We start from the raw sequence: 21,786 nt of genomic DNA on the forward strand, positions 1-21,786 counted from the left end.
CGTCCCATGAGGCAGAGTGGCGGTCGCGACGGGCTGAGGTGTCCCTTACCTTCGACCAGACCGACCACCCTGTGAGCGTCGACGGTAGCGGCCACCTGGCCCTACTGACCTCCCCAACCATCTATGCGGCCCTCAACCTCCTATGTCCCAAGACCATCGACACCATCAAGGTCCCGAGGATGCAGCTCAAGCCGTCCCTCCCCATTATTGGGGTGACGCCGGGATAGGTCTGGCCCCTAGTACAGATCTCGCTCCCCATAACCTTCAAGGGACCCTCCAACTTCAGCACAGAGCGGGTCGACTTCGAAGTGGTGGACCTCAGTCTCCCCTACAATGTCATGCTTGGCAGGCTGCCATTGGTGAAGTTCATCGTGGCCACCCACTACGCCTACCGCCAGCTCAAGATGCCAGGCCCCAGCGGCCCCATCACGGTGCACAGTAATTTGAAGATGGCGCTGGCATGCACGGAGATGCGCGGCGAGGCCCTCGCCATGGCCACCACCGTCATGTCCGCTGACCAGGGACCATAGGCATCAGTCTCTAGGGCCCCAAAAAAGCGGATCGCTAGGAGTCATGAGGTGCCCGTCAAGCTCATCTAGCTTGGTGACGACCTGTCCAAAACCACCAAGATCGGTGGCAACCTGGACTCCAAATAGGGAAGACGCACCCGTCTCCTTCCTGTAGGCAAATGTCGATGTGATTGCATGGAAGCCGTTGGACATGCCAGGGGTCCCAAGGGAGGTGACCGAGCACCGCCTAGCCATGCGGTCGGTCGCGAGACCAGTCTGGCAGAAAGCATGGTGATAGGCCCCGGAGAGGCATGCGTTCATCCGAGAGGAATTAGCTCACCTCTCGGAGGCTAGTTTCACTCGGGAAGTAGTGCACCCGGAGTGGCTACCCAACCCGGTGGTCATCCCCAAGGCCAACGGCAAGCTACGCATGTGCATTGACTACACCGACCTCAACAAGGCATGTCCTAAACACCATTTCCCTCTTCCACGCATAAATCAGATAGTCAACTCTACCATGGGGTGTGACCTTTTGTGTTTCCTAGATGCATATTCAGGGTACCATTAGATCTGCATGGCTAGGGAACATGAGGAGAAAACTGCATTCATTATGTCTGTCGGCACTTACTGTTATGTATTTATGCCTTTTGGTTTAAAGAATGCACGCCCTACTTTTCAGCGTTCTACTCATATTACTCTGAGTAGCCAAATAGGATGCAATGTTGAGGCGTATGTCAATGACCTTGTCATCAAAACGTGCAACCAAGAGACCTTGCTCTTGGACCTGGCCGAGACCTTCGACAATCTCCGGACCACGTGCAGGAAGCTAATCCCCGAAAAGTGCATTTTTGGGGTCTCAGCTGGCAAGCTTCTAGGGTTTTTGGTTTCTGCTCGTGGCATCAAGGCCAACCCTGAGAAGATAAATGCAATACAGGGAATGCACCCCCCCAGAAAGCTTAGGGATGTGCAGTGCGTCACCGGATGCATGGCCGCCCTAAGTCGATTCATATCAAGACTGGGAGAGCGAGCGTTGCCCCTATTCAAATTATTGAAAAGAACAAGGCCATTTGTGTGGACTGAGGAAGCAGAACGAGCTTTGCGTGATCTCAAGCGATATCTCTCTTCCGCACCCATCCTCGTGGCCCTAGAAACGGGAGAACCACTCCTCCTATACATAGCGGCGATGACGCATGTGAATAGTACGGCACTTGTCGTGGAACGCGAAGGTACTTTGTCTACCCCAGCGGTCTAGAAAAACCCTACCCTCGAGGCGGAGTGACCCAGTTTGGAGTTGGTGAAAGAAGCCCTCGGGCCAAGCGGCGGCCTAAGGCCCCCTCGGGGCCCGAGAGGCACTGCGTCCCGTTGACGATGTCATGCCCAGAAATTCCTCACACGAATTTATGAACTTAATTATGTATTAATATCCCTGTCCAGGACCAGCCAGGGTACACAAAAAGACAATGTTGATTACATAACCATCGTTCTTAAAAACAACTAAAAATAACAATTGATCTAATCGAGAAGTGCCACGGAAAAGATAACGTGGACTAGCTCCTGCGGGTACGGCTCTCGTCCAAAGACAACGCTTCGACGACGGAACAGCTCACTCCTGAGAGTCACCTCCATTGGATTCCACGTCTTACTCTGAAGGGGGAAATTGAGCAAGGCTGAGTACAAACCACCATACTCAACAAACAGCACAGAAAAGAGGGTAATAAATTAATAAGCTAAGGTTAGTTGCGGTAAAGCATCATTTAATAAATTGCAGAGATTAAATTGAATAAAGGAATAAATAAATAACAGTTGTAAAATACCACATCACTGTCCAACGTTACACCACGCTACGACAGGCCCAACCACTACTCAACGCTAAACCACGTTGCAGTAGTCCCAAGTGAAAGCCAATTTACTCAAGTCATTAAAGGTTCAACTAATCACAGTGAAGCTAGGAGTCCACCCGTGACCGTGGGCACGGCTATTCGAATAGATTATACTCTGATCAGAGGTGTACTACTGTACCCACAAGACACGTCTCCACTGCACTTGAACGTGCGCCAACATACCACCATGTTATATCAGGAAGGAGAACGTGATAGGACCCGCCACATAACCCTCCCTATTTAATCGCACCGCACTTCAGGTTTGACCCCCTCCTTTACACCAAGTCGTGCAGTCCCCTCTTGTGCCTTCGTAGATCCAAAAGCAGCAGAGGCCATCATTACACTACGATGTCCCGTCCATACTCCATCACACATACCCTTGCCTTGGTACGTCAAATAGTTCGAAGTCATGCTTCAAATCCCATCTTACCCATTTCGGCATGTGGTTAGCACTAAATTACTTCTAGGGTTTCCCGTGAACCATTCCTTAATTGTCCTGGGTGCGACTTCTAAAACCATGCACCCACAACCCGCCATTATCAATATTTTAGTTGGCATCAACCCGAACCGGGTAATGAATCCTAATTAACAGCTATCCAGAACTAGTAATGATTAAAGTGCGATCCCATGAGCTACTTGTTCTAAGAAGAGCTAAGCATTAACCTATGCCTAAATCTACTCAAGTTACCCCTGGTATAGCATGAATATAGTTAGATAAACAACGGCATAATAATAGGTCACCCGTAAAATAAATCAAATAAATACTATAAGTAAAACAATGCATGTTTGAATAATAAGGCAGGGAAATTTGCAATAAAAGGTTCAATATGATCAAGATGAGTGCCACTTGCCTTTCTCAGGTCCTTGGGGTACTTCGGCGACGATCTCGAAATAAACCAGCGCTTCGGCGTGGTCTGAATCTAAACGACAAAGCACAAAAATAAATAAAACAGGCACAAACTCTACTGAAACACCAAAAGAAAGTACTGTTAACGGATTCTTGACAATTTTATGAATTTAATAAAATTTGAATGGACTTAAACGGAGACCGGATGAATTAGTTATGGATTTTAGAATTTTTCTAGGTTTTTTAACTAAACAGAAAAGTCCTAAATCATTTATTGCCCAATTAATGGGGCTCGCTAACGTCAGCAGAGGGATGAGGTGGCGCCTGATAGGTGGGGGCCACCTGTTGGCGGGTGAGGGAGGGAGGAAGGGGCTTACAAGTGGGCCCGAGTGGGAGGAGAGAGGGGAGAGAGGGGTCAGCCGGGCTGATAGATGGGGCCCGCACGGTAGGGAAAAGGGGGGTGGCCGGCTGGTGGGTGGGCCCCGCTGTCCAGTGGGAGAGAACAGCGGAGGAGGGAGAGACATGGCGCCGACGTCGGGGCGGCGGGGAGTGGCGGCACACCGCGGCGCGAGTGGCGACGAGCAGCGATGCGGTGCCGGCGACGAGCAGCGACGTGCAGTCGGGGCAGCGGCTAGGGATGGCACACGGCCGAGCGACGCGAGCGGCACCCGGTGACCACGGTGGCGGCGAACGGCTATCGCGCGGGTGGCGCGGGGAAAACAGGCATACGTGCGTGTCCGCAACGACGAGGCGAAGGGGATCCCGCTTGCGAGGGAGCGTCGATGGCGACCGGCGGCGCAAGGGAGTGGCAGCGGCACATGGAGTTGGCGGCGGTGGCCGAGATGGAAAAGAGCGAAGGAGTAGGGAGGGTGGTGCTCACCTGCGAAGTGGGGACGACGACGAGTTGGTGTGGACCGGGGACAGGTGATGACGGCCAGCGCCACGGTTGATTGCCAGCGGCGGCAAAGATCGCTCAGTGGCAGCGACTCGGATGTGTGGCAGCTCGGGCAAAACGGGGGCGGCAACGCGCGCGGAAAGGGGATTTATAGGGGGAGGTGGCACCGGCTAGGCCGGGCGGTCGTTGGAGACCGAGTCGGCCACGACGGCGAATCCGGCGGTGGCGGTTGCAGCGGCGGGTGGAGTTCGGTTCGGTCCTAGTTGTGGCGGCGCGGAGGGAGGCAGTGGGGACTTGGTGCGGGCGCAGGCCGGCTAGCTGGGCCGAGGCGAGGGCACTGCCCAGGTGGGAGCAGGGAGGACCGGGCCGGCTCGGCCGCGGGGAGGAAAGGAGCTAGGCCCCGCGAGGAGGGAGGAGGAGCTGGGCCCGCCCAGGAGGGGGAGGGGAGAAAAAGAAAAGGGGGAAGGAAGGGAGAATTGGGCTGCTGCCCAATTCGGAAAAAGAAAAGAAAAGTTGTCCTCCCGCCTGAGCTGGCCCTAGGCTCACCTCGGGCCACAATGTACGTGCAAGTTGATCAAGATCAACTACGACGCGACGACGTCGACCACCTCGAGGAAAGAAGATGGTGCGCAGCATTACGTGCAGCCCGATACCAGCAAGACCTGCATCACTACCATCAATGCAATGTTCAGCCTCGATCACTTCAGATCAATGATCTCGTCCAATCACGCGCAGGATTGAGCAAGTTATCCCCCATTTGGGAGGGACCTTTCAGGGTGATCGAGACGCCCCGACCAGGAGTGGTCAGGCTGGCCACGGACGAAGGCATGCCATTGCCAAACCGGTGGAACATAACGCACCTACATAGGCTATATACATAAGCCACAACAGTGTAATGTATTCAGGGCTTAGACCAACCCACGGCCCCTCTCGAGCGCCATGGGTTTGCTGGGGGCTCCCATAGTCAGATCTCAATAAATAAGTGTTCTTGATCGCTTTCCCATTTTATATATCTTGTTATATTTAGCTATGTTTTTTGTTGTGTTCCCACGATCCCCTCGACACACCCCCTTGAGATGGTTGACTAAGTTGTCTATATCCCCCGCGGCTTAAGTCAAGCATGTCGCCAATTAAGGAACCCGACAAGCAAGCCATGCCCCGGGATGGACCGACGCCTAGGGGCTCGGAAGGGCATCAATGTCGTCCCCAGCCCCCTCTCGGGCCACCCCCGATAGCCAACCTTGCTAATCCGCATATCCCATCAAGGCTCCAAAAGGCACCAGGCCTCAGCGGCTGCACGAGAGGGCAAGGAACACAGCAGTTGCAAATAACTCAACTAACCCAAAGAGATCTATCTGTGCAGAGACACAAACTTAACACCATAGATGGTGACCATGATGGGCCACCCTAGTTTCCAGATTCACATGTAACAGTCTCACAGAACATAAAACAAACTAACTATAAAGATAAATGCTGGCAGGGGCGATGAAGGCGCTACGCGTCGGGGGCGTCGAGGTCGAGGTCCAACTACCGGTACTCAGGGTCGTTGTCGTCGCTGCTGCTACCGGTGGACTCTGACCCGGACTCCTCGGTCGCCGGAGGCACTCAGGAGAAATTAGGCGTTGTCCCCTATGGCAGACCGAATCGCCTTCACATCCATGTCAGCGGGAAAGTCGTCTATGGGAATAAAGGGGTCAAGGTCCGGACTGTGAGCTAAGAAGATCATCAAGATCCGCTCGGCCACCTTGCGCGCTAGGTCCATCGACGACCGCTGCGTCATCTCGTTGACGGCGTCCGAAATAGCCCTTACCCCTTGGCCAGCTAGTCCAGGTGACAAGAGAGCCACCCTAGGTCCTGGCCTTCCTAGACCTTCGGGGTGAGAACTTTCGCCCCTGCCGCCCGTGCGGCCTCCACCACACGGTCCACAGACGCGGTGATCATTGGCAGGCCGCCCTTCAGCTTCAGCTGCAAGGTGTCGATGTTGGCCTCCAGGTTGACATAGGATGGCGACGATGATGAGTCACCGGACCGCCGAGGAGCAGAGCGAGAAGCCTGTTGAAGGGTGCGCTCGCACACGTCCAGCTCCTGTGACTGCCGCTCGAGGTCGCCAACCTCCCGCGCCCGCACCTCGAGCGCCTGCCGGCGGCAGTCTTCCTCAGCCCACAGCTCTCGAGCAGACTCCAACTGTCGCTGCTCCCGTTCAATGACGGCCCTCTCGCGATTTGCCAGCTGCTCCTCTGCTCGGCGGATGGTGACCTCCCGACAGGACACCTCCTAGTGCTTACCGACAAAGGCCTCCCCGCGGACGCAAGAGGATTGCTCGGCGTCAGCGAGAGCTCGCTCCCTCTCGGCTAGAGCCGCCTCACGTGGGGCCAGCGCAGATTCCCGCCGAGCCATCGCCTCTCTCTCCTCGGCCAGGGCCACCTCCTGCAGCCCAGCGCCTCATCGTGCAGCTAGAGTTCATGCTCCCGCTGGTCCCCATCGCCCCAAACAGGGCCTTGATGGCCGCCACCGCCCGCTCCAGTGCCTCGACGGCACCTTCAGCTCGTCGCGCGGTGTCCGTCGACGAGTGGTGGGTAGACAGTAGCCATTCCTTCGCCGCCATTAGTAGGGAAATGGCCACCCCGAATGCCAGCTGGTCCTCCTCCGTCTCGCGCAGGACGTCATGCAGCTCCCACTGCTGTACGTCCAGCCTCTCCACCTGCTGGTAGTACTCGAGCCTGTTCCTCTCAGCCGTTGGCTCCGCTTTGGCCCTCGCCTCCTCCACCGTGTCCCGCTCCTCTTGGATCGTGGCCCACTCCTCCTCAACTCCTTTCATCTAGGTGACGAAGCCTTGCAGGATGGTCCCCTGGGACTCCCACTTGGCCTGGAAGAGCGTCCCCGAACCGGGGGTGGCAGGGATGCTCGAAGATGGGTCTGAGGCGGCAGCCGTCGAGGCCGCGGCCCCAGACACAGCGGCCGAGGCCACAACGGCCAGATAAGGGGCCCGGGGAGAGGCTCGGGAGGCGGCTCCATGTCGGGCCCAGAGCGAGGAGAGGACTCGCGCCTCCCATTGCTCTTGTCGGGGGCAAAACGGCCTGAGGACCCAGCCTCGTGCTCTGATGCTTGGGAGATATTGCCACTCACCTCCCCACCGGGCCCCCCTTGGTGCCACCACCCAATAGGCGACTATGACTCCGGCGGCTGAAAAAGCACATCCAAAGTAAGGAGAGTGCAAAAACAGAAGACGAGAAAAGAAAAAATAGGTGCGATTACCTCTTGGAGGGATCAAACGTCCACTCCGGTGGCTCCACCTCCACGTTGCACCACGGTTGGGTCTCACCGACCTAAGCCTATGTCGTCGGATCGGCACCGGTGGACAAACTCCCCCCGCGGAGCGCTGCCCTGGGCTGCTGGGCCCCTGAGGCATGGCGAGATGATGTCTGGTCTAGATTGGCACTGGTAGACGAACTCCCCCCTTGGGGCACTGCCCCAAAGTGCTGGGCCCCCAAGGCAAGGAAGGATGAAGCCTGGTCCGTGCCACAGGGGGACGAAGGGGGTGAGCCACCGAGACCCCACTTCCTCTTCCCCTTGCCATCGGATGATGATCCCGTGTCTGGTGCCCCTGCCCCGGAGCGCTACTAGGCCCGCCACTCCCACCAGCACTGGACCCACCACCGCCAGCAGATGTGTCGGCCCGACTGGTGTCAGCCTCCACCGACCGCATCATTGCTGGAAGGGCGTCTCTCCCCAGGTCACTGCACAACGGCAGGATGCCGATCAGGACCAAGGTCAGCGCAACGTCGGGGATGCTTAGCACCCGACGGATCACCATTGCGTAGGATTGCTGGTCCTAGTCGCAAGTGCCCCCAACGTGTGTGCACATGTCATCATCCACCCCGGTGTAGAAGTCTGTCGGGCGAGGCCTCTCCGGGAGCGAAATGATGCGGAGACGCATGATGTCGCCGAAGACAATATGGCTGTTGAGCCCTTGGGCCTGGAGACCTGTGATGCACCCAAGGGCGGCGCTAGCCAGCTGTCATTGGCCTTCGGCGACCCCTCGGGCAGCTACAGGCGGGGATGGTTCGGGAGCCTGGTGTAGAACCAGTTGGTCTTCCAATTGTCCCACTTTTTCCGCAGGTGCATGGGGGTGAAGTCATCGGCCCGCTTGTCGCGCGCCTGGAAGGCCCAGCCCCCGATCGCCAATGAGACCTTCAACCAGCAAAGCATGAAGAAATCTTGTAAGAGGGGGAGCATGGGCATCACGCCCACAAACATCTCGCACAAATAAGTGAAGATGGAAAGGAAGAGAATGGAGTTGGGGCAGAGATGCAACATCTGTATCTTCTACAACTCCAAGACGTCGTAAAAGAAAGAGAATGGCGGGACGAGCCTTGCCAAGGCAAACGAGACCATGAAGATGGCCTTGTCTGGGAACGATGGCGCCGGGCGGGCCTCGCCGAGTTGAATGGCCGCCTGCTCGGGCACCACTAGCATGATCTTCTCGAGGAGGCCAGTTTGCGCCTGGGAGGTGACCCGCGATGGCGGGAGCACGCTGCTTGGTAGCGGGTTGGTGTCGCGCACCATGGGAAGATGAACAAGGAAAATGGTGGTGAGCAATCCTAAAGGACAAGGGCTGGAAGAAGAGAGTGCATGCAAGAGGTGAATGGCGGGAAAAAGAGGCTGAGACTGCCATGTCCCCCTCTTATACTCGCCGGTTATGCCTCCGCATCGGTTTGCCTTCCATTTTCCCTCAAAAAATGCTCCCACTGCCTGGGTTGTCTTCTGGATTCCTCACCCCCACTAAACCACATGCCACGCGCGGAGTGGAGGGATCCCCCCACCCCACGTACGGTGCGCCTCCTCGACTCCCGCACATAGCTGTTGTCGCATCTACACCCTCTCATTTCTCACGAAAGATGTGATATAGAGTGGCAGACGCACGCAGGTGGTTGCGCAGACGGTTGCGGCCCCTCGTTTCCAACACTCTTTTAAGGGTAGGGAGATTGAGGGAATAACCGTAATTAATTCGCGGAAGCCCAAGCGCCCTACATTTGGGCAATATTGGAGAACGTTCTAATTCGCTGACGCCGCCTGTGGGCCTCACTGAACAGCACAGTATAGGGCCCCACTCCCAGGTAACCTCTGGCATCCACGCGGGCCCATTACTAGAAAGGTGAGGCGTTCAATGGCACCCAACTATGGGCCCCACCAAACATCGGGGGCTACTGTCGGAGATATGGGCCCGGGGGTATCCTCACGTGGTTGGTGCGTAGCAGCTATGGGCCTAGGAACTCCCAGGACCCAAGAGGGAAGGGGGTCGGGCCCCAGAAGCCAGCGCCTCTAGGGTCAGGCCCTGAATGGAGGCCGACCGAACGGAGGGGTTGGGGTGCTCCCAACCCCCACGATGCATGGCTCCAGCACCGCGGGGCCCACCGTGCGGCGGACACAACCCTAGCGCCCAACTACCGCATTTATTGTGATGGAGGGGGCCTAGAGTGCGCCCCGCCTGCATGATCGGTGTGGGCGTGGGGCTGCGCCACATTAAATGTCACACAGGGGCGCATGCCCCCTGTTCGCTCCCCGCAGAAAAAGAGGCGAAAAAGGGACAGGTGTCCCTAACCAAACGGTGACGTCCCTATCATCACAGGGATGGACTGTTCCCACTCCGTCACCATCGCATTCCTTTTGGACCGCTGGGTCCAAACAACCACTGGTCCTAAGGCCTAGGCGCTGACCGATGGTACCGGGCAAGAGAGGCGTGGCCATCCCCTAAGCCGGCCTTCTGACTGATGGGACCGAGAAAGTACAGCATGGCTGCCCACCACACCTACTCTTTGACGGAGGGGATTGAACAGGAGCTGCGTGACACCAACAGATCACCACAGCGTCGACCGAGCATGATGAGGAGCTATTAGCTGTTGCTTAATGATAGCCGGTACATCCGTAGTTAGTGAGACTAGGGCAATTGTAGTGTCCCCCTACTAGTGTAAAAGGAGGCCCTACCCAACCGTCGGAGGGAACCAAAAAAAGGACACAAGAAAAGGAGGAGAACATTCCTTCAGAACCTTGTACGCATTTACTCGGATAGTGCTCAAGCAACAGGAGTAGGGTATTACGCCTTGCAGTGGCCCGAACCTGTATAATTTCTCATGCATAGTCTCTAGTTCACAGGGCTTTTTCCGACTCAACCCTGCACCCCTGGGCTGAACTCACAATGGGGGTTCAGCGAACTCCCGCTGGAGGAGCTCAGTCTCTGACAAGTTGGATATATGTTCTACTATATGTTGATGTATTGTGGATGAATCTATGACATTGATTGTGTTTAATTTGTTAATGGACGGAGGGATAGGTGGATTAGATATGTGAAATCATTCGGCATGGTTTTATGGGTCTAGCTATTGACAATTGTGCATGTAAAATCATGGAATGTAAGCACACAATGGATGCTCTATTTATAGGCCAAATGGATGGTCTATTTATTGGAGAAAATAGAATGTGTTGGCAAAGAAGCCTATGTGTTGGCAAAGCGTAGTCTAGATGCCTACACACTGTGTTGAATAAGGTTACATCTGTCAGTAAGGCCTTCATCGACTGTTGCAAAGCCGACTATTGAAATATCAATTGGCAAAGCCTTTACCAACAACTCCTCTATTGTTAATTATGCTTTTTCTTTACATAAAGAAGTGTTGGCGAATATGGGTAATGGTGTAGTGTGTCCATCATATATCTCTTTCATCATCTCCTTTCCTTCGACACTTGACACACTGGAGTGGAGGCTACAAGATTCATGGTTTGTATAACTCTCATTCACCAGCGGGTACCTTCATACTCTCGTGTGAAGCCTCTGCGCTTCAGGCTCACCATTATTAACACCCCTTCTGCAAGATATTTGACAAAATGGATTCTCTGATCTTTGGCTAGCTCTACTAGCTACTAGATCTCCATCAATTCGCCTCCATCATCTTCTAGCTTCGCACTTGGAGTGAATGGGCCTCTGGCGATGGATTCCTTCGTCATTCCATCAGCTTTGATGCTATCATCTCTTAAGGGGTGCTACACCGCGAACCTACAAAGACTTTCTTCATCAAATGAAATTCATGTAGATACTTCATCATATTCTCGTATCCATTTGTTTTGGCAACTTCTTGGCGATCCACCAACATCTTGTGAGGCTTCTGCTTAGAGGTTTTGCTCGAAGCCGTATGGTGGGTGGTGTCTGATCAGAGGTCGACTTACGCATTGCAGATCTTCCAACCTCTAGGCGAGCACATCCAAGTTTTTCCTGATTACTTGCAGGATGTCTTTTACCAGTTTTGCAATCACTTCTGCTCCGAAGGACGCCACCCTTAATAAAAGGGATGAAGGTTTGACCGGTGAAAAACCATTTTCAGTCATTAGATCAACGATGTGGTACAGGTGCAATGTTGTCAGTTCCATTGGACTCAGTTTCTCTATTTTGGTTAGATCGTAGATTCCTGACAAAACGTCCGTGAATTAATTTCATGCTGTAGTTGTCTGTACTGAACAAAGGCCAATTCATCTGATTTCTACGTCGTGTGATACCCTTCAGCTGAAACAAAAGATGATTTTGCATCCCCTACTTGACAGAAATGTATGAAGAGAAGGGAAAATAATTATATATTTTATCTTTTGGTAAATACATTAGAATAAGAATTCTGACAATAATAAACATTAAATATAATAATAATATTTCCAACAAGACAAAAATTGAACAACATTGTGGTGCTCGATTAGGATTTAATGCCCATTACTTATTTACAGTCAATAACTCTATCTATATGTATGTGGCTCCAAGAATCCGATGATCTATGTAACCTTCTTTGCCAAAGAAGAATTTTCAGAGAAATAATGCATTAATAATAAATTGTTTAATTAAAGTTCAAGAGAAAACCCAGTGTAAATTAATTTAATTAATTGGAAGTTTTTCGGTATGTTCTAAAATGTCCCGAAAGCGTTTTAAATTATTAATAGGATTTATATTTGAATTGCAAAGAATAAAATTTTGCTCAAATATGTAACATCCCAGCCCAAGGCTTAATAGGATTTGATAGATACTCCTACTAACAAGTTGCAACTTCTTTTCCGGAAGCTGATCTCAAGAGAACTCCAAGCTTAAGCGTGCTTGGCCTAAAGCAAATCCTTAGATGGGTGACCGACCGGGAAGTTTTTCCTGGGTGCACATGAGTGAGGACGTGTTTGATGTCCTAGAGCACGGGCCTAGCCTAGGGAGTTCCTAGGGTCGGGGCGTGATAAAATAAACTTAATAAAAATCGGTAAAATTGGAGGCAATTTCTTTTTTTTCTCCTTCCTTTTTCTTTTCTTTTTTCCCTCCTTTCCTTCTCCCTTTTCCCTTTTCTTTTTCTCTTTTCATTTTTTTCCTCCTCCAAGCCGAACTCTGTCACGCCCGGAGTTTTATCTCAAGCCTAAATTCGTAAGAGAAATTCGTAAATAATAATTAGCTTAATTAACTCAGGAAAAATCCCTCTAAAGGAATTAATTTAATTAAATCGAGGTTCGCAAATTGATTAACGGGATATAAACTTCAATTGCAGACTATAAAATTTGGCCAAACAAATTAATTTAAAATTTGACAAAATTGGGGTTTTTCTTTTTCCCTTCTTTTCCTATCTTTTTCCCTTCCTCCTCAAATTGGGCCAAAGTCCAATTTTCCTCCTCACTCCTTCTCCTTTTTTCTTTTTCTTTTTCCCCTCTTCCTTCCCAGGCCAGCCTAGCCGAGCCGGCCCATCCCTTCGCCCCTCCAGGCCGGCCCAGCCGAGCCGGCCTGCTTCCCCGCATGGGCCGCCAGCCGCCTCGGCCTAGCTTGCCTGCTCGCCCGCACGCCACGCCCGCCCGCGCGTCCTCCTCCCTCCCGCCTGGGCCGCCGGCCAAACCCGTTCGCCTCGCCTCAACCCAGCGCCATGCCCCGTGCCGAAGTCTATGTCGCCTCCCCGCCGTGTTCGAGCCGGACACCGCCACCACCGCCGCAACCGCCACGCCCGCAACGGCCGCTGCCGCCGCGCCCGTGTGTGCGACTCGGTCTCCAACAACCGCCCCGCCCTAGCCGGCGCCACCTTCCCCTATAAATCCTCCTCTCTCGCGCATCGCCGTCATTTTTCTCCTCCACTCAAGCCGCTGCCGCGCCCGACCACCCTCACCGCCGCCGATCGATCTGCGCCGCCGCTACCGCCTTCGGTCACCGCTGGTCGTCATCGCGCGTCCCATTGCGCCGCCGTCACAACCACGCCTTCGTCGTCGCCGGCTGGCATCCCCAGCGGCCGCGCATCCCCTCGCCACCCGGTCGCCGCCGCGCCCGACCTCACCGCCGCCGCGCCCGATCCCTCCGCCCAGTCGCCACCGTCCGCGTCGTCAGCCATCATCACCTGTTCCCCCGCCTCGCCGACCCTCTGCCAACTTCGCCTCCGCCAGTGAGCGTCCCCGTCTCCCTCTCCTCCTCTCCCTCGTCCCAACACCGCCGCCGGGCTACCCGCACCGTCGTCGGGCGCCGTGGACCGCCGGACGTCGTCGCCGGAGTGCTGCCGAACGTCGCCGCCGCCACGCCGTAGTGGTGACGCGCCCATCTTCCTGCGCGATTGGCCCGCCTTCCCGCGCGCCGTCACCGTCGTCCTCGACGCCGTGTGCCGCCGCACGTTGTCTTGCGCTCAGCGTTGCCCTCGCCGCCGCCGTCGTCGTCCTCACATCGCCGGTCGACGTCGTTGCCGTCGCCGACCCTCTGCCGGCGCCGCCCGCCCCACCGTCGTCACCCGCTCCACCGACCGTCGCCTCCCTCTTGTCCCGGCCGAGCCGATCTCCCACTCCCCTACTCTCTCCCTCTGACCGACGGGCCCCACCCGTCGGCCTCCCACCCCTCTTCTCACTCTCACGCGGGTCCCGCTCGTCAGCCGGCCTCCTCCCTCTCTCCTCCCGGGCCCACCTATCAGCTCCTTTTCCTCTCTCACCCGCTGACAGTGGCCCCCACCTGTCAGCCGCCACCTCCCCCTCCGCTGACGTCAGCAGCCCTATTAATTGCGCAATAATTCAACTAAGGTTTTTCTGTTTAGTTTAAAAACTCAGAAAATTTCTAAAATTCATAAGTAATTTATCTAGTCTCCATTTAGGTCCATTCAAGTTTCATTAAATCTAGAAAAATACCAAGAATCCATTAAAAATAGTTTCTTTCTCTGTTTTGGTAGTTTTGTAGTCTGTTTTTCTTGTTTTTCCTTGTTTGTCGTAGGTTTTGACCCCGTCGCAGCGCCGTTCGTTCCCGAAGTTGTCGCCGAAGTTCCTCGTGGGTCTAAGCAAGGCAAGTGGCACCCTTCTTTGATCATATTGACCCGATGTTTATAAAATTCCTCGCTTTACATTCAAACATGCATTGTCTTATGCAAATCTATTTATTGTATTTATCTATTGGGCAATTACCAATATATCCGTTGATTCCCACTCATTATTATTGCCATTCCAGGGTTAATTTGACTAGAAATAGGGTTAGGAAATGCTTAGCCATGCTTAGTTCAACTAGCTCACCAATTATTATTTGATTATTGATTAAACTTTGATAGACCTTTAATGGTTGTGATCATTATTAATATCCCGTTGAGGATTAATACAACTAAAATATTGCTTATGGTGGGCTGTGGGTGCATGGTTTTGAGAGTCGTGCCCATGGCAATTAAGGACCGGTTCTCGGGAAACCCTGAAAGTCTTACACGTACAAACCACAAGCCAGAATGGGCAACGGTGAGACTCGTAATCTAGCTTGTCCCTATTCGACGTATGAAGGCAAGGGTGAGCGTGATGGAGTATGGATGGGCAATCGTGGTGTAACGAAAGCCTCTGCTGCTCAAGGCACAAGAGGGGACTGCCTGACTTGGTGTAAAGGAGGGGGGCTGAAACCTGAAGTGCGGTGCGATTGTCTAGGGAGGGTTAGGTGAAAGGTCTTATCATGGTTTCCGTACTGAGGTATCGTGGTGATACGTTGGGGCATGGTAACATGTTTGGGAGCCATGTCTTGTGGGTAAAGTTGTACACCTCTGCAGAGTAAAACTATTCGAATAGCCGCGCCCGTGGTTATTGGGCGAACTGACAGATTCACTGGGATTAGTTGAACCATTAATAACTTGATCAATCTTGGAATTGGTTTGACCCTGTGCAACGTGGTGTAACATTGACAGTGGTTTGGGTCTGTCGCAACGTGGTTTAACGTCGGACAGAGTGTTGACCCTATTGCAGTATGGTGTAACGCTGGACAGTGGTTTGGGCCTATTGCAACGTGGTGTAACGTTGGACATTGGATGATTATTTTAAATGTTACTTTACTTTTATTTCAGTCTATTTTATGTACTGTTTTGCTAAATTACTGCCGCGTTATGCAAGTTAACCTTAGCCTATCCTTGTTACCCTATTGCATTCATTATTCTCCCCTCTTGTAGGTGTTACTTGTTGAGTACGGTGGTTTGTACTTAGCCTTGCTTAATTTTTCCCCCACCAGAGCCAGTGTCAGAGCTTGAGTCAGAAGTCAGAAGAAGGTTGTTCCCAAGGTTAAGTGAGGTTCAGTCCGCCGTCGAAAATGCCTGTGGTGTGGAGCCGTCATCGCCAGCTGAAGCTGAAGATTAGATGGTTTAATTTGTTTTCTTTTTCCGCTGCATTTCGATAGATAATTGGTTTTATTTGTTTTTAAGTCGTGGAATTGTGTATTGATTTGTCATAGTGTGTACTCGGGCTGATTCCTGGACCGAGAATTGGTGTAAATTTCTAGGCGTGACAACAGCGTACTTGCTCTGATTTTTCTTAATTGATGCTGTTGGCTTTTGGATTTGCGTTTGACCTTTCGTTTTATTCAAAAATATTATCTAGGTATATAAAATTATAAATCATACTTAAAGTTATTGAATAAGATGAATGATCAAATGTTAAAAAAAAGTCAAACATATGATATTATGAAACGGAGGAAGTATTAAAATACATAATATTTTTCTGGAAGGAAACAAGTATTGGTAGAGCAAGTTCAATAGTATAGCCAACTACTAGCTCCAATTCATCTATAGTCCATCTAATAGTCAATTCATACAATACTTACCTACAAAACATCAATACATGGTCTCACATGTCATACATGTCTGGGAGCCCGTGTGTAGATGGCTATAAATTAGTAGTTCACTTTCATTCTCTCTCCCATCTTATCTCTTTAAAATATGCTTATAACTGGATTATAGCCTGCTATTGCTATTGTACCTGCTCTGAGCGTGCCACATATAATCTGGAAGTAGGGCAGTGGGCGCTAGCAGACAGCCCGTGAAGTACAATCTCGACGAGCAATCTCGCATGTCGGGTGGTCCAGCGCCCCACCACCCGCGGGGGCAGCAGCCATTTCGAACACAGCCATCGAGTGCGCACGCCACCTCATTAATTCGCTGCGCACGCCACCTCGTTAATTCGCTCCTCGCGCGCCCATCCATTCATTCGCTCCATTCCTCTGCACTGGACTGCACTCTCCATTCTCTCCTCTCTTCCTGTCCTGCTCCTGCCCGCTTCTCTGTATCATCTGCTCAAAAGGAGTGCAGCGAACAGAAAAAAAAGAAAGGGTGGAACACCAATCCGAGCATCCAACGCTTCCTCATGCACTGTATATAAAACCACCCATTGCTGGCTCCATCCATCCATCCGTCTCACTTCCCCTGTTTCCGTTCCATCGCTCGATCTAGACTTCTAGCTAGTATCTCTTCTGGTCCGCTCTCAGTTACTACCAAGCTATCACCAGCGACCTGATAAAGATTGGTACGCCAAGTGCATTACACCGTCGCATCAGATCCTACCACCGCTGTGATTGATGGCTTCCAAGTTGTAACGAGAGGTTTGTTCTGTGCTGTGTTGTGTTGTGTTGTGTTGTGTGTGGGCAGGGCAGGGCAGAGGGGGCAGGATGCCGTGGGCGGGGACGACGTCCGTTCAGCTGGCGGTGTTCTTCCGCGTCATCCTGTGACCGATCGCGGTCGAGGCTGGTGCGGGCCGGGGGATCGGTACCATACCAGGCGGTGGAGGGACAAGGAGCCGTGCCCCCGCTGAGGACATGTGCGTTGGGTTCGACCGGAGGATCCTTGACGCCGTCGTTATGACCAGTGGCGCCGTCGCGTACTACTACAGATTGATGCAAGTGTGCCAGGTACGTGAGAACACCAGACCAAACCGTGCGTCGTCCTCTTATCCTGCCACATTTCTTTGCGTTGCATTTCATCAATTTCGTAGGCATTCTCTGCTACCTGCAAAAGCATGTCCTTTTAACTTATTTGGAAGACCATCAATCAATGTGCTGCTGGTGGGGATCATAATCATCATGACATTTCGTGGATAAGCAACTTGCTCATTGGAGCTGTCCGTTAAGTGTATGTGTAGAGAGAAGAAAAAAAGTACGAGATATAGGCCTTGTTTAGATTGCAAAAAAATTTTACGAAAACATCCCATCAAGGTTTTAAATACATATTTAAAGTATTAAACGTAGTTTAATTACAAAACAAATTTTAGATTCCACCTAGAAACCACGAGACGAATCTTTTGAGCCTAATTAATCCGTTATTAGCACATGTTGGTTACTGTAGCACTTATAGCTAATCACATCCTAATTAGGCTCAAAAGATTCGTCTCACGATTTCTCACATAACTATGCAATTAGTTTTTCATTTTATCTATGTTTAATACTCTATTTAGATATCCAAAAATTTGATCGGATGATTTTGGGTGAAAATTTTGGAACTAAACAGTCCCATAGTGTCGCATGCAAATAGGACGGGCCCACTTCATGTGAGCCCCGCCTCGATGTCAACGATGAGGGGCTAAGGGCTAGCTAGTTGACAGAAGATTTTTATTAAAACACTAGAAGTTGACAAAATTATGTTTGGTCAAAATATTGGTGTCAACTTCAAGGTACTCCCTCCATCCCAAAACAAATTAAATTTTTAGTTTTTATATAATATTTAACTCTTTTTCTTATTAAAAAAATTTTACGATTAATAATTTTATTTTATTTTTATTAGATGATAAAACATGAATAGTACTTTATGTGTGACTAATTTTTTTAAAATTTCTTAAAAATTTTTTAAATAAGACGGACAGTCAAATGCTCGACACAAAAACAAAAAAGTTAGTTTTTTTGGACGGAGGGAGTAAGATTAATGTGTTTTTAATAATATAAGAGTATTGGGAGACTAGATAAAATATAATGAAAATAATCTTTAATGAGAAATAATTGGAGAAACAAGTAGTAGTAGAAATATTACTAAAAATATTTGTATTTTAAAATAAGGTTCAAACATTAGAATATTAACATTTTACAACGATGGGAGTACCCGTACTACTCCACGGCGCTGTTCTAGGAGTGCTTCCCGCAGTCCACGGAGCATGTTTTGCTTCTGCCAATTAACAATCTTAATTAGCTCCCATTAATACTGAATAGATATTCCTATATCTTCGATTAAACAGCCATCATTCAATTAACACCTTAATTAGCTTGCATTAATATTGAACAGATACTCGAATAACTTCGTTTTAACAACCATCAGTTATCAATTTGTATTAAATAGCCATCAGTCAATTAACAACCTTATTTAATGTTGCAATTTGTACACGCATAGTACAACATCTTGGCTTCGCCTATATGAAGATGTCCTGAAAAGAAGTTCGTGCATTGCGGTTCATGTATAGTTTCCTTTTTTCTCACCTATTCAATAAATTGACGGATAATACGCATATTCATTACCTTATGCCCCTATTTTTGTCCTTTATTTCTGAGTTTGGACCTTTGCTCCTATGCTCTGTTCTTACGGGCAAAAATTTTAGGATAATTATATTGGCAAACTACATCATCTTACCCTACAGTTTTTATATCAAGTTGACACATCAAAAGGAACTACGTTGAGTTTTTACCTACTTTTTGATTCTCCAATGTAAACTGTTCCTTTGTCAACTATACTGACATTGGTTGTTTCCTGCAGGCCGAATACTTCCGCCAGCTGCTCAAGCCTGTGACGTAGATTAGCTTAGCTCACACATTCCAACCAAACAGCCTCAAAACCCAAACAAACTAACCAAATCAATTTTGAATTGGACCACGGAAAAAGCCAGCTCCAGTTAGCAAAACACCCCTTGAATTCATACTTGTTTAGTTTCATTTCAATCAAAAGCAAAACTTTTCCTCAATTTCCAGGACAAACACAACCACAAGCCAACACAAATTCGAGCAGCACCGCATAGGCGTCCTGATGCAGGGCGACCCAGGGTTCGGGTACGGCGGTTTCGGCTACGGCTACGGCTATGGCTACGGCGGCGCCGGCTACGACATGGCCGGCTACGGCTCCGGTGGAGGATACTACATGAGCGACCCGTACCCTGCTGCTTATGAAGACCCGCTTGCTGGTCGGAGGCAGCACGACTTCCCAGCGCCGCTCACCGGCCTCGAGTTCCAGCCGTCGGAAACCTGCCCCAAGAACTACGTCATCTTCGACCAGACCTACGACCGGAGCCGTGTGATGTTCCACCCGTCCCTGGCTAACAAATTGGGCAACTCCGGCGGCTATGACCACCACTGCTACGGCTTCGACCAGGACTACAACGGCAAGAGCGCCTACTGCGGCGTCGAGGACGACGGCGGTGGGTGCTCGATCCGGCAGAAGGAGGACACCGACGAGATCGACGCGCTGATGAGCACGGAAGACGGCGAGGAGGAGGACGACGTGCTGAGCACGGGTCGCACGCCAGGGTGCCGAGCCGGGGGTTCGCCAGACTCCACGTGCTCGTCCGGATACGGGGTGAGCACGGGCGCGTCGAGGTCCGATTGCGGCGGCGGCCGGAAGCCCGAGGCCGGAGGCGAGAGGAAGAAGGAGCGGATGAAGAAGATGATGCGGACGCTCAAGGGGATCATCCCCGGCGGCGACAGGATGGACACGCCCGCCGTCCTCGACGAGGCTGTCAGGTACCTCAAGTCGCTCAAGGTGGAGGTCAAGAAGCTCGGCGTGCGTGGCTCAAGCAGCTAGGCGACATCGATCCACAGTGGCCTCAACGGCCGTAAAAAATCTTTCTCTGCTGGCAGGTAACGAGACTGACTGTTGTCGGAAAGCCCAGTAGCCGCACCTTTTTGCTAGCTAACAGAGAGATCGTCATGGCGGAGCTCTCGTGCCATGGATCGGAGGAGAAAGATTAGAAAAGAGAGCTCCGTCGCCGCACGCTTTCTTGCTTTTATTCCGTCAGTGTCCTCGGGGTGCCCGGGCCATGGCTCTAGCTGCCTGCGTGCATGGATTGTTGCTTTCTTTTTTTTCTTCAGAAGTTGCTGCTTTTTATTTCTTCTTCCTTTCGTATCTCAAATGGTGGCTCGTGTTGTAACCATCATGCATGCTGATGATATACAACGTGTTTTTTTTTCTTTTTTTTTGTTATCCTCGTGCTATGTTGGGCTCGGCACCGCGGATCGTAGCTGTCTCGTGCTATCTTATCCATGCTGCCTGAATCTCGTCTGAAAATTCATAGAGAAGTTTCTCTTGAAGATGTCAATAGGACTGTTGTTTAATTAAGATCGCAATGATGATGTCGTTCTGCTGTCTGCCCTGATTGGTTTCCACGTTCAAGTGATGTTCCAATGGTTTTGTTCGGTTTGCGATTGTGGGTATTGCTACTGCTAGTACTATACGTGGGGAGTCGATTTTAAACCCTCGAAGAGATATTCATTCGTTTATTGCATGCTATCTAAATAATTATTAAAAAATTTGAAAAAAAATTGTGAAGATAGATTAACATAAGATATATCATTACACAAACATGCAAGTTCAAATATGACTTCTATAATCCATAACAAAAATAACAAATATGACTGTAAGAATACTATTTAGAGTTCAATTTGTTATTTTTTTATGAATTATAGAAGTTATATTTAAACTTCCATGTTTATGTAGTGATATAATCTATCTTCACATTTTTTTTCAAATTTTTTAATGACTATTTAAATAGCATACAATAGACAGGGGGCATACCCTCCAGGGATCATAATACTTTCCCCTCGAACTCTATTTCGGCATTGGACAGATACTACTGGGCCGTTGAGCAAATGTGATTCGCCTGAGGACCGGTTCAGCCCATTTACTTACTTACAAACTTATCTAAAATATGGTGCTCCCAGAATTTAAATGGTGCAAATGGTTTGGACCTTAATAACCGAGAATCCATGTATTGATTATTTGGGCTGTCGTACCTAGTTTACCCATTTAAATTCGGATCTTAAATATTTAAACTTATATTCACATTATAAAAAAGAGTGAAGTGCACCAACAGTACTTAAACTTGTGTGCATGTGTCATCTAGATCCCTGAACTCTCAAAATATATTTTCGGGTACTCGAACTTGTCCGGGGGTGTCATATAGGTCCAATCGGGCTCCGGGCTGCTCCATCCGCTGACGTGACATGCCACGGTGGCGCCTACGTGTTGGTGGGGCCATGTGGGTCCCAGATGTCAGTATCTCTCTCCTTCTTATTCTTTTCTCTCCCTTCTCGTAGGTGCCACCATGACATGGCACGTTAGCAGATGGAGCGGGTCAGAGCCCGTTTGGACCTATATGATACCCCCGGACAAGTTCGGGGACCCAAAAGTGCATTTTGAGAGTTCAGGGACTTAGACG

The 21,786-nt window shown here is 50.7% G+C and overlaps 1 protein-coding gene across 1 annotated transcript; it reads left to right on the plus strand.

The window, feature by feature from the left end:
• Positions 1-16,641: 16,641 nt before the first annotated feature.
• LOC102715670 (transcription factor bHLH144-like) lies at positions 16,642-20,700 on the plus strand. Its single transcript, XM_015838474.2, has 3 exons — positions 16,642-16,908; positions 17,031-17,290; positions 19,116-20,700. Exon 3 carries the CDS (start codon positions 19,383-19,385, stop codon positions 20,151-20,153), a length of 771 nt encoding a protein of 256 aa, XP_015693960.2. The 5' UTR covers positions 16,642-16,908; positions 17,031-17,290; positions 19,116-19,382; the 3' UTR covers positions 20,154-20,700.
• The last annotated feature ends 1,086 nt before the right edge of the window (positions 20,701-21,786 follow it).

The sequence above is a fragment of the Oryza brachyantha genome, chromosome 6 (assembly GCF_000231095.2).
Source record: "Oryza brachyantha chromosome 6, ObraRS2, whole genome shotgun sequence".
NCBI lineage: Eukaryota > Viridiplantae > Streptophyta > Magnoliopsida > Poales > Poaceae > Oryza > Oryza brachyantha.